Consider the following 18297-nt stretch of genomic DNA (forward strand, 5'->3'; position numbering starts at 1 on the left):
AGTTTCTCAAAACTTGTATTGCTCACTCATATTTAACAGGTGTCTATCATGGAATTTAGATGTAATTACGCTGAGAATGTTTTATTTCTATGTGCACCTGATGCAATCTAAATACAGACTGTGCTTCATTCAGATTCTGTCACACTTTCAAACCATTTAATAATGCAATCTGAGGCCTCCAGGTCAAGGGTGAATGCAAAAAAGATTTTCTTTCATGTTTCACACATACTTTCACCTCTAGATGTTTGGTCCAGAAGGAAATTTATCAGAGGAAATGACTGAAAAGTCATTAGGGTTCAGAATTATACATACTCAATAAAAAGAAATAAATGTTGCTTGCTAGGTAGTTTTATATATATTTTAGGAAGTCTGAAATTAATTGCAAAATCAGACATTTTTTTCCCCAAACAGTAATAAGGACTCCTATAAACTGAAATCAGTCCATAACAGCCTAGAGGCAACTGTTATCTCTGATGAAAAGATTGAATCATACATTTTTGTACAACCAAGTCCTATTCACCAGCGATATTTTCTAAGAAACCCCCATCAAATTTCCTATAAGCATCGTTTTGATCTCAGGCAAGATGGTAGTCTGGTTATGATTTATTACCTCCAAATCCAGTTCCAGACTAACTTGGAAAATTCAAAGACAACACAAGCCAAGGGCAAAAGGCAAAACACCAGAGAAAACTGCTCAAACAAAGCACAGTCTGGGGAAAAAAAGGGTGGACTTCTATAAAAGGTAGATCACGCATTAAATAAGGTGGGGTGACCAAAAGGCAAATTTAAATTATAAACATCAGCCTCTGTGATTAATCTCCCTTTGCGCAACGTATATCTCAGTCTTTAGACACAAGCACTGGCCAACCCTTCACAACTCAGGCAACCAAAAGGGTCATTTGAAAAAAAAGACAAACCTACCTGAACAATTAAACCCAACTGTGTACCTATCCTGCTGTGTGTATCTGGAAGATATCCAGCATCTTTGCTGCCAGTCATCCCAGATGAAGACAGTTTTAAGTTCCACCAATAAAAATCCAAAAACCAAAAGCAACTTACTCTAGGATGGAATGACTTGCAGCCTGTGGATGGTACCGGTACAGCAAGAGGCACTGGTTTACTCGGAAGACTTCACCGCCCTTCTGGATATGTTTGTAAAAAAACAACAGATCTTCTGGAACCCCCTAGAAGAGAAGCCATTACTTCAACTCAGGGAGTAATCAGGATTCATAGTTAGAGCTGAAGACACATTTTATTTTTCTGGCAAATAAATAAGTTTTAACATCATTTTATACACATTCTTTCTGTACATCTCCATGAAGTTGTCTAACGTTTCTTAAAATAAACGTGTCTGTAGAAAAGATACAGCTATTAACTTTTGCAAGCAGTGCTGTTTAAAAATTAAGTACAGCTGAGCAGAAGGACAGAGATGGAAAAATAAGCATTGTCTCATTTCAGATCTGGACAAATTAGAGAGCTGGGCAATCACCCACATGAAGTTTAACAAGGCCAAGTGCCGGATTTTGCACCTGGGACACAGCATCCCTGGCTATCCACACAGCCTGGGGAGTGAGAGCGTGGAGAGCAGCTCTCTGGAGAGGGATCTAGGGGTTCAGGTCAACAGCAATTTGGACATGAGCCAGCAGTGCCCTGGCTGCCAAGAGAGGCAATCGTGTCCTGGGGTGCATCCAGCACAGCATTGCCAGCTGGGCAAGGGAGGAGATTGTCCCGCTCTGCTCCACACTGGAGCAGCCCCACCTTGAGCACTGGGTGCAGTTCTGGGTACCACAGAATAAAAAGGATCTAAAGCTTCTGGAGACCATCCAGAGGAGGGCACAGAGTTCAGGAAGGGCTTAGAGAGGAAACTGTATGAGGAGCAGCTGAAGTCACTTGATCTGTTCAGCCTGGAGAAGAGGAGACTAAGGGGAGACCTCATTGTTACAGCTTCCTCACACGGTGAGGAGGAGGAGCAGGCACTGAGCTCTTCTCTCTGGTGACCAATGACAGGATCCAAGGGAATGGCAAGAAGATGCACCAGGGAGGGTTAGGTTGAACATTTAGGTGAAGATTCTTCCCCCCAGGGGGTGGTGGAGCACTGGAACAGCTCCCAGGGAAGCAGTCACGGTGCCAAGCCTGACAATATTCCAGCAGCATTTGGCCAAGGCCCTCAGCCCAACGGTGTGAATGTTGGGGTGTCCTGTGAGGGGACAGGCATTGGACTTGATGGTCCTTGTGGGTCCCTTCCAACTCAGGAGATTCTATGAATCTATGATTTGTTTTGACAGGGATATAAAGCCAGGTCCAGGTTAGTCCCCAAAGAGAGAAACTCAGTTGCAGAACAGTTCCTGAAGCATTAAGTGCCAAGGAACCAAATAGTTACTGAAAGGGATCAGGGACTTTGGAAGAGTGTTTTTTCATTCTACTAGAATTACCACTCTTTCTTTGGCTGCCATACTAATACATAAACTACTCTCTACTTCAGAAAGGTGAATCAGGCCCCATAATAAGAGACCTTAATAAAAGCAACCTCAGAATAAGTCAATAGAAAGATATTCTGTTTCAACACAGAAAAAAACAATAAGAGCACAAGTTAAAAAAAACAGACTGATTTTTTTCCCCACTAGCACAGCTTCCAAGTTTCTTCCGTAATTAAGAAAAGGAGATTCTCTAATTAAAATTCTCTAACACAAAATCCCTCTGTAGTTTCTTCTGGCCTGCCAGTGTGTTCTTGTTTCAGCTAAAGTAGAATCAGTTTCTAACTTTTCCGCTCAGCCTTGTTTGAGTAATTGCATTTTCTGAGAGTTCACTGCATGTTTTCAGACAGGATTTCTCTCTTGGCAGGGGTCACACGGGGTGCTGGGATGCAGAAACGCCATTGTTTTTACTTATTCCTGTAGAAATAAAGGCCATCCTGGAGCCATAAGGGAAAGGGGCAGAAAAGGGTTGCACCTGCAGAGAGGGGTGGACAGGACAGGTGACCCAAAACTGACCAGCAGAGGATTTCATCCCATATACATTATACTTCGGATAAAACTGAGTTATCACAAGGGTCATAGAATCATAGAATTGTAGAATCACCAGGTTGGAAGAGACCCACTGGATCATCGAGTCCAACCATTCCTATCAATCACTAAACCATGTCCCTCAGCACCTCATCCACCCGTCCCTTAAACCCCTCCAGGGAAGGCGACTCAACCACCTCCCTGGGCAGCCTGTTCCAGTGCCCAATGACCCTTTCCATGAAAAATTTTTTCCTAATGTCCAGCCTGAACCTCCCCTGGCTGAGCTTGAGGCCATTTCCTCTTGTCCTGTCCCCTGTCACTTGGGAGAAGAGGCCAGCTCCCTCCTCTCTACAAACTCCATGTCACTCTTCTTTGATGGCCGGCATCCAACACGGACCTCCTCTGTCTTTTTGCATCTGATCCTAGATCTGTGCCTTTCTGAATCCAGCTCCCTCCTGCTACTGAGTCCAGTGTGGGACCTTTTCCTCATGCCTGCTCTGCAGCATCAGTAGTGGTGTAGTCATCGAGAGGGGGCAATTTTGTATTTACATATATTCATATATATTATATTATTGGTGCTGTTGTTATTGTTGTTTCATAAAAGCTATTAGTTTTAGTTTCCAACTCAGAAGTCTCTCTTTCATTTCCCTTTCCTGAGGTGTGGGGGCCTGGTATCACAAGTGCTTGTGTTCAGCTGCTGACTACACCAAGCTGGGGCTAAACCATGCACAGTTCCAAGAACAATCCAGTTTGGTGACAGTTTTCCATACCCACCAGTCTGAGCAGTCGAGGGGGCGGGGATGGAGGGGAAGAGAAATGAGACACAAACCGCTTTGAACCGTGGAAAATAAATCCAAACTAGTCAATTGAACACACGTACCTTGGGAGAAATCAGAACCAAATCCAGCTCTGCACTTTGCAGCTCCAGACATTGCTATGTCATAGATTGACTTCAGACACCAAATTAGACCGTGCTCCCAAATTCTGAACAAAGCAGATTCTGATCTGACTGCTTGCTAAGGGCAGCTTCTCTATAGCTTTTGTTTGTATTTGTTGAAATTTGTCTGCATTCTAGCTCAAGAGCTATAATGCTGAAGAAAGCTCTTAGAGAGCTTCTTTCAATTTATGCTTTACATGAACCTACTTTGAAAGCCACAAAAGAAACCTTGGGGAAGCTGAAGTAACAGGCAGAAACCACAGTTTTCAAGAATACAGGAAACCCAGAAACTCACATTCTCTCAATTTATCTTGTAGCCCTTCCTAAGTTTTTCTTCTGGACTTTGGAAATAGTGAGTCAGTAGCAATGTTTAAACCTTTTCTCTTTTCCCATCTGCACCAGGCAGGGCACAAACCATGCAGCATATATCAGCTTGCCACAGTGGTCACATTTTAATTCAGATATAAGATTACACCACACATGTATCTGCAATTCCTTTTCTTTTGAATAAGCACTTTCATAACTCAGGATAGCTGTTAATATGTTTATTGAAAAAAGAGAGTAACTGCAGAAGTAAAAGGATCTTTCAAGATGCTGTTTGGTTCCAAGTGCTCTTTGGGTTTATGTTAGCTGGCAGGAACATTTTGGAATTAAGTGCCCTCACCCTGGAATGAGCAGGTACCTGGTACTTCTCTGCAGTGAATTTCACATTGCAAGGAGCAGCACTGCCGCGCATTTTCCACGGGAGGAAAGATGTTGACTGTGTTACAGATCCTTCATGTATGGGACTTCCTACCACTCTCGAGCATGTAAGCTTGTTGCAACACAAGAGTTTCTTCCCAACTGAGACATATTACTGGATCTAGATGGGTTTTTAAATACCAGGGATCTCTGTCAAACAGCACAACTTTCAAAGAAAAAGATGTATAAACCCTAAGGGGATATCTTAATGTATTTTTTGAAAATTAATATCCATAGCTGAAATATCAATTAACAATCCAGCATTTTAGCAATAGGCTACAACACAAATAGCTTTCAGCACTAATAAACACAACTAAATTGCACAGTTTACACGTTACTGGACTATATCCAGAATTTTCCTCATTATAGGCAAAATGTAATGCAATATACTCCTTCAAGGCTGTGCTCCTCAGCCGATGATTACAGCTCCTAGGCAAAAACCCAGACTGCCACCACTCTGTTCTAGCTAGCTCACACCAGCCATGTGCAGCTCCACCAGTGAAGGAGATAATGATCAGTAATGGCGAGAAGCATAAGTAAGGATGAAGATACTAGTCAGCAATTTTTGGGGAACTTCTTTTAAGGAAATAGTGGTCCTCAGTGCAGAGTTGTAACCAGTAAGAGGTTACACCTCTTACACCTGGTAAGAGGCCATGTTGCAGCCCTGGAATGACCAACAGTCACCACAGCAGAACTTCACGCTGCCACAAGTCTCTTCCATCACTTGGGCAGAACTGACATTAGGTTCTCCAGGCATAAACACAATGTAAGAGCTGCCTTTTACTGTTAAACCTAATACTGGAGATTGCGTCTGCCACTGAATCACTCTGTCCCGGCTTCCCCATCCATCTCTTTTCCCTCTATTACAGAAAGCAGATTTAAATGAGGTATTAGGCAGAAATTTGTTACTGTGAATGTGGTGAGGCATTGGCACAGGTTGCATCCCTCAGATGTTTAAGGCCAGGTTAGATGGGGCTCTGAGCAACCTGATCCACTGGAGGTGTCCCAGCCCATGGCAGGGAGGTTCAACTGGATGGGCTTTTAAGTTGGTCCCTTCCAACTCAAACCATTTCATGCTTCTATGATCTTTGACATCTGATGGACACTCTAGTAGAGGTGGCAGTTCCTTGTGAGCAAAACCAGTGGAGATTCAGTCTATGCAGAGCAGTCTAACTAGTAAACATAGGAAATCTAACACTAAATGTCTTCTATTTCAAGAAGACATGAGTTTATAACAAAAAAGTGTTGATAAACAAGAGAAAGGAAGTAAATCTATCCACAGATGAAAAAAACACTTCAGATTTGGGAAAGCTTAGACCTTCCTCTGGCTCAGAGGCATCAAGGAAATCTGGGCTACAACTTGGTACACTTTCTGCAAACCAGACAGTAACACCAAACCTGGCAGGGTAGTTGTTGGACAGGACAAGCTAAATTACTTTAATTCCTCAGAGAAGCCTAGAATTGGTGAATGGCAAGAATCAATCAAAAAGGAACTACCTTTTGATTCCTTACAAATCTTTTTCTTATAGGACTTTGGAAAGAGTTTGTTTCATTGCTATTTTTTAAACTCACTCATTTCATACTGCCCATTTGAGAATAGTCATTAAAAATTAAAAGCATTTCAGTCTCGATATTATGATAGGGTTGCATAAAAATCAGATAAAATGGTGCATATTACCATATCTGAACATGAAAAGATTTCTGACCTTGGAGTCATTTAGCAACAAAGAAGAGATGTTGGGTAAAATGTCAAAGTACATTTTTTTTGTTTTAAAATACTTATGTCCACAGCTATCCAACATCATCTCCTCCAAATCTTGAGCTAAACCTTGGCCCTAGGTAAATAACACATACAGAAGGGCTGGTGGCATGGAAATGAACACAAAGGCCATCCTATTTTAAAGGAAGTGCTCCTACCTCAGAATGCTCTTCTGCCAGGCACAAAACTCTCTCACTCAGCAACAAACGCTGTTCAGAGTGCATTGCTAATGAGGAACAGCCACTGAGCTGCTGGAAGCTAAAATCTAATAAGAAATCAGAGTTACTTTCCAATTGTAAAGATAAAAAAAATTAGCAACCAAATTGATTTATCAATTATCAACCCATCCTTCAGTCTTTGCCTAAGAAAAGTTTTGTATTAAATGTCAATTGTGTGACTCCTGTAAGGAACAACTTCTCGAGGAAATTACTTATTTTAAGTAGAAATTTCTGTTAATTGAAAATGCTCCTTAGTTTAACTTCCTTTAGGACAGTCACCAGAGCATGCAGACCAAACGCAAGCTAACTCCATTTTCAATAACTACTAATAGCTTGTCTTTGGGATTCTCCAAAACATTATTAACTCTCATTTTTTGCAACTCTGTCACTGCAGTTTTTGTCCCAAATCCAAATCTTTATATGTTTTTGCCTTGATCCAACCCTGTAACATGTAAGTCACAGTTTGGGAAGTCATGGGTTAGAGGAAACTCCAAAAGGCTGCTTTCATCCAAACGACTTGGCACAGAGAAATTCAGTAAACAAAGGTGATGGGAAAGCCTAATGGAAGGGAAATGGTAAATTCTAAATGGTATTTAATAACAGACTCAGAAAAAATGTCATTAGCCATGGGGTATAGGGCAAGTTTTCAAATAGCTTATGAAGTCTAATTAATCATAGACTCTGCTACTTTTTCTTTCTTTTTTATCAAATCCTGATCTCTGTTCAGCCTTAACTATACCAAGCCAAAACCATTAATGCCTGTGTTTCATCCAGCTTTTTCCCCAGAACACCTTGATAGGGTATTTGATAAGACTGACCATATTTTAATTCACAGTCCAAAAAAAACCAAATTCCTACTGAGGCTTTTACCTTTCAGGCATTATCATAACAGCTTGTCTTCCTGGAGGGAATGACAGAGAAATGAAAAGATGAAGGGAATGGCAAGAAGAAAATGGCTACAGTTCCTGTGCACCAAAGGATACTTTCACACCTCCTCAATTCATGTTTTTGGACATAGTGATGACTTTTAAACAATGATGCTAGCTGTTAGAAGACACCAAAAAGTAAAGGAACAGAAACCATCATGTGAATAAGTTCACACACCAGTTTTCAAGTCTGAGTCCTGAAGGTTTTTGCAAAGCTTTAGATAAGGAAGTACTGCATTCTTTACCCAAACAGACTGGATAACAGGAAGATTATTTTCCTTTAGCTTTCCAAAGCATTAGGTCTCAAGTACAGTGTGTGTTACTCTCCTCCTATCTGTGGATGCTGTTTAAAATGTTATTTTTGCATGCTCGTGAGCATTTCTATTGTATTGTCTTAGTCTCAGCAGACCATTAGAGATAACTAAAATCAATAACAGTACTTCTGCTGTAGTTATCATATACCAGAGGCTGTGTAAATAACACCTCCACCATTTTAGTTAATTAGTGCATAAGGTAAGCCTGCCAGGTTCTCAGTCACTGTTTCTGAAGATACCATTTAGAATTTTGCTTGGACATTGCCACAGTGATTACATAAAAGGGATGAATTCACAACAACTGCCGATCTTGACCAGAAAGAAATATTTGTTTCTAAAATATTTTTGTATATCTGATTCACATCAAGCCTGGATGGACAGAGAGATCCTTCTGTACATGCACACCTATCTGTAATTAAAAAAAAGGATTCCATCATAGCCTCCCTCTCTCCACTTATGCTACCAACATAAACATCACATCACAATTCCTTCCCTAGAACAATTATCTTCCCTTTGTTCTAAGCACTGAAATACGAAGAGCAGGTGTTCAGATTTAATCCTGCATGAGAAATGAAGCTTTTTTGGCAGGGAAACAGTTTAGCAAATGGAGAAGACTGCAATATGGAGATCTGCCAGACTGTTTATGAGTTTCCTTGCAGCAACAGGACACTTAGAGGTTGCAGAGTTAAATATGAACCTAAAAAAAATCAAGGTGGAATTGATGAAATTATAAGAACATTGACAGCTCATGGATCAGGCCAGAACACACACATATGGGTAACATCCTTCAGAATGCTCAGCTCCAGTTTGTGGCAACACTACTGATACACAGAGAAAAGCTTTCTTTGCCTCAAAGGAATTATTTTCAAATGAATTTTCAAATGCTAAATAGTGCTAAATGTTGTAAGATTTAGGACTTGACTTTGTGTCCTCTAAACCCTCATCAGACAAGGTTTGACTTCCTTGCTCGTATTTGTTGTTTTGCCCAGATCCTGTCACCACCCCTGTGTGCAGGGGATTTTTTGAAGGACCTCTGTATCAGCCAGAGTTTGAAGTTTGACGCATTGGATGCTTCACAACAGGGACAAACAAAAATTTAACTTATTATTGATAATTTTGAAACTAGAAGGACATATCATGTGTTGTGGATGAAAAATCATTAGGATTTTTAGCATATTACATCTGAATAACCAGTGGAAGAGTCCCTACAAAATTATATGTATAAAGCAAAACAAAGAAACAAACAAAAAAAAACACCAAAAAAAAGAACTGAGAGAAAAAAAAAACCAAAACAAAACTAAAAGCAAAAAGCAGAGAGCAACAGTCTGTTCAACTTCACCTCTCTCACTAGGCTTGCTGTTCTATTATTGTTACTACAGTTTAGTTGACTTGCTTTCTGAACTTACCAACAATGCTCAAGAAGTTAAGGCAAACATTCTTCAGAAAACGGAAACACAATGATAAGAAAAAAGAAGCAAAGAGCATGGGTCAGCAAACATAGCTTGTAGTGGGAGCCAGGTACCATTCTCAGCTCTTCCACTCCTCACCATCTAATTAAGGGCAAATCTTTTCATCACCCTAAACAATTCTGCTCTCTGCCTACCATCTCTTTAAATTATAATTTTTTTGGCAGCTCAAAATAATATTTGTATATTCTAATACATACAAATACATGTGTTTATGTCTGTATGTTTGTGTATATATACATACACAAACTGCATAGCGCAGGAGGGCTCCATTTGGAGGTTATAAAAAGAATAACAATCATACTATGCTGTATTTTAAGTAATAACATAGGAAATAGCTTTAGCTGAAAATTTTAGACTACTACTAAATGAAAGCTTTGAAAAAAAAAATTCAGAACCACCACTTCTAGCCTTAAAATCTCACAAAAACCACTGGAAGTTAAAATCCTCATGTCAAAACCACACATAATGCACCCAAGTGCATTTGAATTACATGCATTTTCCAATGTCTTTCTACTACAACCACCATAAATACCACCCATAGACATCCCTGGGTTTTAGTCCATAAATATGCCACTGAGCTGAAAGTGATCACAATTGAACTCGTTCAGGAAATCAATAATGAAAAAACCCACCTAACTTAATGGAGGAACACTTCTCAGATAACATTCATTCAGTTTGTGACCTCAGTTCTTATCCTTGAGGAAAAGCTACTTAACTTTTCCGAGGATGAGCCTGAGAACTAAGACTCACAGGTTGAAAGAAGACAAGTGGATAAACGATATTTAATTATAGGAGTGTAATGGCACATTGTGGCCTCCTCTCCTCCCTTTTTTCTTCATATTAGGCATCTTTCCACTAGGAGAATATATCACTGTCTCTGTCATCCTGCACCTTTCTTCCTTCCAATGTCTTTCATCAAATCCACCTTGCCTTTTTGAGATGATTCACAATGAAACTCTGAGCTGACTTTTGTTAAGCTGTCAGATCTGCTGTATCTTTTTCAGGGACTGAAGAGGAGCTTGGAAGTCTGAACCTTTCTTCAATTGTTCCAGTTACGCTGACATATCTAATAAACGTGTTAGATTTACCTGCAAGCCCTATCTCAGTGATGTCCTTCAGTCACCAGACTTAAACCAACACAACTGGTTGGTTACTGGCTGTTTAAACCAAATCCCCCCACGTATAGGATACAAACTAGATTTTTTTAGATGTCAGTTTTTACATACACTCCTTTGCCTAGGGCTTCTTAATAGCAGGTTGAGGGCTTTCAGAGGCTGTTAGACAAAGAGACCGTTCTTGGACGATGTCATTAGTCTCATCTGTAGTACTCACCTTTCCACCCTCATCAAATTTTCCCACATGAAAAAACCACTCTCGTGAGCAGAACCAGGTTGGCATGATCACAGTAGGCCCGTGGGAGGTAAACACCTAAGAGCAAGGTAGAAAAATCCAGTATTAATTAATATAACATCAAACCCATAGTCTGTTGGGGAACAAAGCAGACACATTCACCTGAAATCCTGTAAATACTCATGCCTGTACTGAACCTTCAGCAATTTTAAACACCAAGAAGTGCAAGTGATTAAAATCCAGCATGGACTTAGTGTTTGAATAGCAGTGTTTGAGGTGTCACAGCCCAACAGATAAATCTGCTGCCTGCTCTGTATTCCATAACTTTCTCTTCCATCATAAATTGCAACATATGCAGAGAACTTTGAACCTGATTTCAAATTTAGAGAAGCTTACTGGGAACAACATTTCCATTAATGATGGTGATGTTAATACTAAGGGAATGAACTGAGAAGAATCTTAAAACCTCGAAGCTTTTAAACTTAACCCTACAACTGTTGTGCACTGATTTTCCATTTTATATTCCTTATACATACATTAGTAGGAATTTCCGTCAATCTTTTACCTCTGCCAAAGACATGTAAATATTCATCAAGCTTGGACAAGTAAGATGCAATTTATTTTAAACATTACCAGAGCACTATGGATTTGCTCCCCAGTGATACTCACTATAAAGGTTCTTGGAAAGAAAATGTGTTAGGGACTATAAAGGGAGTGCCTGTTAACTGAATCCTCTTCACTAGTGACAGCCAAGAATTAGACTTATCAGTCTCTGAAGCTTTAAACAAACCTGTTACAAACACAGCTATGAGATAAACCAGAGTCTGGAGTACAGAAGGTAAACTGGTTTGTTCCTTTATTACAAAATGGAGTACTCAGTCAAACAAGAGACTGAACCTGTCAAACAAAATGTACAAAGCTAAGACAGGAGGCTGTGCCTGCTTCCAAGAACTACACAAGAAATCAGGAGCACTGCCTGGCTTACAAAGGCAGAAGAATAAAACCTTGCAATTATTGCCAGTTCAAACACCAATGGAATTGCTGATCTTGTGAGCAGATTATTTCATTGCATGTTGTAGTGCTAAATATTTATATAGTGGTAAATACTATTATAAATAATATAGCGGTAATAATTTTTTAAACATCATTGCATGAATGTAAATTTAGTCACATGCATCCAAGCATTTAGATTTTACAAGGCACTCCTTTTGTTTTCAGCCTGTGATGGAACTCCTCAAACTTTTCCTACATCTGGCAACTTCAACTTCCACAGATCAACATGGATTTTAAACCTAATTTGTACACATTTAGTTCTATACAAACACTTGGACCAAGTCTCCAAACAGATTAGATTAGAAATCTAATTAAAAGTCAACAGGAGATTGAATGTGACTGTGCCTATGGAAGAATCATCTTGACAAACACAGGAATCCCCTTCAGGGTGAGACATATCGTGTGCTGCCTCCAGGAACACCATGATAGAACTGCCCTATCCAGACAGGGATCCAAGGATACTCACCTCTGTAAGAGTCAGTCAAAGGATCGATTTCTGCCTCTACATTTTCTCATTTTAAGCCTCAGAACTTGACTGTATAAATCATAAGATGCAGGCCTTACAAAAATGGCTAGAGCTGGTACGGAACGAATGCTTTGTACCTAACTACCTGTACCCACCTCCTTATCTCAAAAATGTTTTGCACCTGTCTCCAAGCCTCCTTGCTCCCTACCATTGTGAAAGATCCATGAAGCAAGGAGGATAAGACAGTAAAATTAATGACAGGACTTGCCACAGACCCATACCCAACAGATCATGCGCACAAGATGATGACGACTACTGGCCTTCATCAGGAGACCCTAGGTTGACCACCGATGCCAGAAGGATGCGCATGCGCAAGGGGAGGAGACCTGCAGATACTCCTCTCTTGGCCTGTGTGGCCTGCTCGGTGGAGATTGGCACATCTCCACAGGCAAAGGTGGGTCACACACGTATTGACTAGCATAAAAGACAGCTCCAGAGCAGCTGAATTTAGACAGAAGTGAGGGGATAGAAGAAGGAGACAGAAGAAGACCCCCCACACCACCACGGTGGGATCACCTCAACTGAAGAAAGAAGCAGTGGAACACCTTCTGGACCAGGACCTTGAGAGACGCCAGACAGCTGTGGACCTGTGGTGGTAGCTATAAACCACTTTTTCTTCCCTTTTCTCCCCATCTCTTTCCTTGTTCTCTCTCTTTTTCTATTGCAAACCGCTTTACAAGACGTAATTAATAAAGCACTAGTTTATATTGAAATTTAACTCCCTTGAATTATTGCCTTTTTCCCGTTGCACTCTGAAATCAATGAAATGAACCATCACGTGTCCGCTTATAAGTGGACCACGACAACCTCAACAGCGACACTGAAGTTTTAAGCAGTCATATTTAGTCACAATAATCCTGTCACTTACTAACTGTGACTGAACACATTAGCAGCTTGTTTGTAACTGAAACACACTGACTTCAGTGATGCTAAATAGCAAAAACTCCCCCCAAAAGCCAGTGGGAGCCAAAAGAGTCACAACAATCCCAGAAAATCAGGGCAGACATGATGAGGTAGCACATGGCTATTAGCTGCACGCTAATTACAAGGGCAATTGAGTATGGCCTAAACTGAAGAGTGACCAAACAGTAACCCCAGAAGAAAACAACAGCAGGGGAAAAAGCCAGGCTGGAATGCATTGCATTGAATCTCATTTCTGAATGAGAGAAAATATTAAAAAGAAAACCTTGAGCCTATTGGAATAGAGGAAATGTGTTTAGAGAGGCCAGAATGCCATCGATCAGTGAAGCCAGGTTCTTCAGAAAGCAGAGAGGCACTTAGTCTTAAAGATGTAGATCAATGCAACTAATCACGCTTATGTACAAAAAGCATATGTTCCAAATGCCTTAGATAATCTGTTTCAATTTCTAGGTACTTAGGTGAGCCACACAGAACAAATCTAAAACACTCAGAAGAAAACCCATCAAAATACCACTTAGGATCACACAGATGCTGCTACGTTGATGATTCTAGAGCAGAGCATCACACACTGCATACATTGCTGCCTTTCCTAAAATAAACCATGCTCTGTGTCTCACTGTCCATCTCAGAAAGATACTAGAGGGGAGTCACCCACAAAACCTAGACTGATTGCTTGGAAATTCCAGTTTTCAGCTTGGTTTAGTCAGGTGGAAAAGTCTTGTCTGGATTTCCTTTTTCCCTTCTCTTGTAAAGCACATTTCCCTAAGGAAATTGAAATTGAATTAGCTGACTGTGATAAAAATTGCAACTTCTCATTTTTTGTGAGATTGTCACTCAAGATTCTATTCATAAATCTTTTAGATTGTATGGACTGGAACAAGAAAAACAAAGAGAACATGGTAGCCTTAATTTGAAAAGCAATCCAAACCAGAATGTGAATTATGATGCTGCTCCGTAACAGCTGTGTTTAATTTTCATAGAAGCATGGAATCATGGAATGGTTTGGGTTGGAAGGGACCTAAAAGCCCAGTTTTGACCCCCCTGCCATGGGGAAGGACACGTCCCACTATACAAGGCTGCTCAAAGCCCCAATTAACCTGGCCTTGAACAGCTCCTGGGATGAGGCAGCCGCCACTTCTCTGGGCAACCTGGGCCAGTGTCCCACCACACTCACGGCAAAAATTTCTTCCTAAGATATCAATCTCCCCTCTTTCAGCTGTAAACAGTTCCCCCTTGTCCTGTCCCCGCCCTTCCTAATCAAGAGTCCCTCCCCAGCTTTCCTGGAGCCCCTTTCCGTACTGGAAGCTGCTCTAAGGTCTCCCCACAGCCTTCTCCTCTCCAGGCTGAACAACCCCAACCCTCTCACCCTGTCCTCGTACCGGAGGTGCTCCAGCTCTCGGATCATTTCCGTGGCCTCCTCTGGACTCGCTCCGACAGCTCCACGTCCTTTCTGTGCTGAGGATTCCAGAACTGAATGCAGGGCTCCAGGCAAAGTCTCACGAGAGCAGAATAGATAGGCAAAATCCCCTCACATGTCTTTTGATGCAGCCCAGGGAATGTTTCTCAAAAACATTCTCCAGCTCTGCCCAACAAACGTCCTGTATCACCTTGGGACCTCAGTGGGTTTTCAATCCTCCTTGAGTAGTTAATTCAGCCTATTGTAAAGCAGTGCAGACCTGTGAACCCTTCACACACAGCTGTATTGGAAGATTAATGCTCAATAACAGTGTTTTTATTTACAGTATACTGTATGCCGTAAGGATTATCCAAATGAAATCCAGCTGAATGAAATTAACTTATTAACAACTAACTGCAGGTATGAACTTGTTCAGATTCAGAATTCCTGAGGAAAGTGGTTCTGCCATAACCAAAATGGAATCCATCTTCATGAGTTTCCAGGTGACAGCGACAGACTGCTCTTTCAGCACACAATTTGTTAAATTATTCAGAACTTTTATTGCCATCTGGTGTTATTCCAGGAATTAAGTAGCAAGCAATTGAAATTGGTTTGCTCTTGCTAACGGTCTGGCTATTGAATTACATTCAACTGTCATAGAGATTCCCTAAAAATAAATGTAAAGCATATAAAGAGTTGATAAAGTGACTTTCATCTGTTGTGTTTCAAAGCTGTCAGCAGCACATGTAACTCTGGTCCCCACTGATGCTCCCCTCAGGATCGTGTCATCATTCAATACAAAATGTAAGTGCCAGTACTGAGAAAGGACTTCATGTGTTTATAGCAACTCTTCAAGGAAAGTTCTATTTCCTGAACTAGCAAATCAAAACATAACGGCAATGTACCAAATGAACACATGCAGATGGTGAGGCAACCTTATCACACTCTGTTATGGCCAATACAGACAGGAAAGTAGGTGGTTCACGAGTGACATAATTTACCAAAAGCCTGGGCTGCTTTCTGGTGTAACAAGCTAATTCCCCAAATACACTGCACATTTAATCCTACTTATGCTATAGCATTTGTAAAAAGCATTAGAAACAGTCTCCTATATTATGATAAGGCTTTCCAATACCCACGGTCAGACATGAACATGTTGGAAGGGGAAAAAGAAAATTAAACAAGGAAGGCCACAATGATTTTGTGAGCTGTAGACAGACTGCAGGCTGAAGTACATCACTCCTGACTTAGAAAAAATTGCATGTTAAGATATCAGTGCATTAATTGAACAATGAATGTGTCAGGACCTCATTACTAAAGAACACGAGGCTTATATTCAGATGTGTCAGCATGACAGAAGAGGGATGGAAGGTCGGGAAGAAGACACTCCTTGTTTTCCTTGTTTTACTTCAAATAATTATCAGGCAAATAAGATTTTTCAAAAACAATAATTACAACAAACTGTGTTAAGCTTTAAGGAACCTAAACACTCAGGCTGGTATGGATTACATTCAGTTAGTTTATACAACACTGAACTGCTTTATCCTTTCCTATGCCTATATAAATAATGGCCTGCGTTGCCTAACCACTGCGTTCTTTGACATCAGCTGAAAATCACCACTATAGAGAAGCCAGGTTCTGGCACAAAAAAGCACATTTCAGAAATACAATGTGCCATGACTCTCCACCCTGACAGGTTGGCTGATACACGGTCATTCTGGCCCAGGCTTGGCTGAAAAGGAGCATCACTTAACTTTCACAGTCCCCACCTCTATTCAGCAACAAAACTAACCAAAAACAACACAAGAGTCCCAAGAACTGCTACTGCCAGTGAAACAGAGAGTGTTCAGTACTTCTGAGAAGGTATTCCACTCCTGCTCCTGCAAAAATGATGACCCACTGCTCCTCATGATTTCCTCTAGATTTGAAGCCTTAACAATGATTGAAGCATTTCACCGTGTGCAGGAGACCCATACCCTGCAAGAACAGAACCTAGGAATGCAGCTGTGAAATGCTTCTTCGCCAGCTGCTGTTGCTGTTTATTCAGTGTCTCCTACCATTGTTTGAAGGGACTAATATTGTTTATTTTCTACCACAACTAATGAGGTTGTACAGCTTATTCCCTTCTGAGTACAGAGCTGTGGTCTATATCCATCACTGCACAGACGTTCTCTTACACCTCAGAACAATTCTTTCCAACATTTCAAAAATTATTTGATGTTCAAATTAAAACACACTTAAAAAAGAAGGTGCTATAAAAGGATTATAAAAGTTAAGTGATCACTCTCTTTGGTCAATCACCTGCACAAACACAGTTCAATGATGACATCTGTGTATAAGCTGCAGTAATAACAATCAGTGTTTGATACTTTCACCTACACAGTCACAGCATGATTGACAGTTAACTTTACTGAAATACATGTAAAAGTCCAATGCTGGTTCAAAGGTGCAGCCAGTCAACAATACAGAACAGCATACCTGCATATTGAGGGAGTAGAGGAGTTACGGAGCACCAGGAATTTATATAAATATTAAAAAGAAAAAGATACTGCATTCAGAGTTGTTAGATTCCTACTTATAGAGGCTAAATATCAACACTTGAAAGTATTCACATTTACTAAAAGGCTGTTTCCCTGAAAGCCTAAAAGGTTAAAAAAGGCTCCAATGTTATTACATGAAAAGTTGATATTTGCTTTTTGTTTTATCTTACTAAACAGATTGAAAAGAAAAAAAACCATTCATTAAAGCCTTTATGGCATGTTTTAATCCTTTCTGAAGCATACCCTAATGTTGACAATGTATGAATCTCTCCTACAAATCCCTGCTCTCCACCTCGCTACCTCTCAACACTTCCAGTTCTACGGCTGTTAGCAGAGGACAGTGCTGGAGGAAAACTGGGAAAGCAGACATGCTGGGAGAAAAAAGTTCATTTTTTTCAATGGCTCTAACAAACTACTTCATCCCTCACAGGTTATAACAGTCTGAGCCATTTTCACCAGGCCATTCACTTTAAGGAAAATGTGCTCATCCTTTTCATATCCATGTGACCATTACACCATAACATTATCTTCTATACAAACAGTATTTGCTATGTTGTGTAACATTTTGATATCAAGTTTCTACACTGTTGGATGTGAAACCACCACCCGAAATGAGTACAAGGGTGTGTATTATCAGGGCATCACCTCCTCCAGACATCTCTGGCTCTGACCGAGTGCCACCCAGAAGTAAATTCAAGGTGAAGGCTCCTTCCATCAAGGTGCACTTACCTATGCTTGTTTTTCAAAAAAAAAGCTGCTGCTGCAAGGAAATCTGCTCACAGATTTTCCAAAGGTAAATACATTAACTATGGGTTTATAATCTAATACATGCGTATTGAATTAGCTGTGTTTATGCTGTATGTGAGCTAGACATGCCACCTCATTGTGCTGGATAATTGAGAGCTGACTACACTGCTGAATATTTCATTTTTTTTTTATACTTGAATGCTCCCTGTAAAACCCAAAAGCAAGCACCATTCTTGTAGTCTTTCAGAGTTTCTGTTTACTAATGACGATGAATTAACTTACTGCTGAAACCAAAAGAATGCATGAAAAGGGAATAGCCTGTATGATTTTAAGATGTCTTAAATCTTTTTTTCTTGTCTGTAAGCTGCTAAAAGTAGTCTTTGTAACATCCATGCATA

At 40.4% G+C, this 18297-nt stretch overlaps 1 protein-coding gene across 1 annotated transcript in view; it reads right to left on the minus strand.

Moving 5' to 3' along the window:
- The window catches only part of B3GNTL1 (UDP-GlcNAc:betaGal beta-1,3-N-acetylglucosaminyltransferase like 1), a 125141-nt gene that overhangs the window by 30575 nt on the left and 76269 nt on the right, over positions 1–18297 (minus strand). The window contains exons 7-8 of the mRNA XM_069872357.1: positions 10699–10794; positions 1060–1184 (exon numbers count right to left, since the gene is read on the minus strand). Of these exons, the coding sequence (XP_069728458.1) occupies positions 1060–1184; positions 10699–10794 (221 nt within the window). The remainder of the gene's footprint in view (positions 1–1059; positions 1185–10698; positions 10795–18297) is intronic.

This window comes from Phaenicophaeus curvirostris, chromosome 19, assembly GCF_032191515.1.
Source record: "Phaenicophaeus curvirostris isolate KB17595 chromosome 19, BPBGC_Pcur_1.0, whole genome shotgun sequence".
Classification (NCBI taxonomy): Eukaryota; Metazoa; Chordata; class Aves; order Cuculiformes; family Cuculidae; genus Phaenicophaeus; species Phaenicophaeus curvirostris.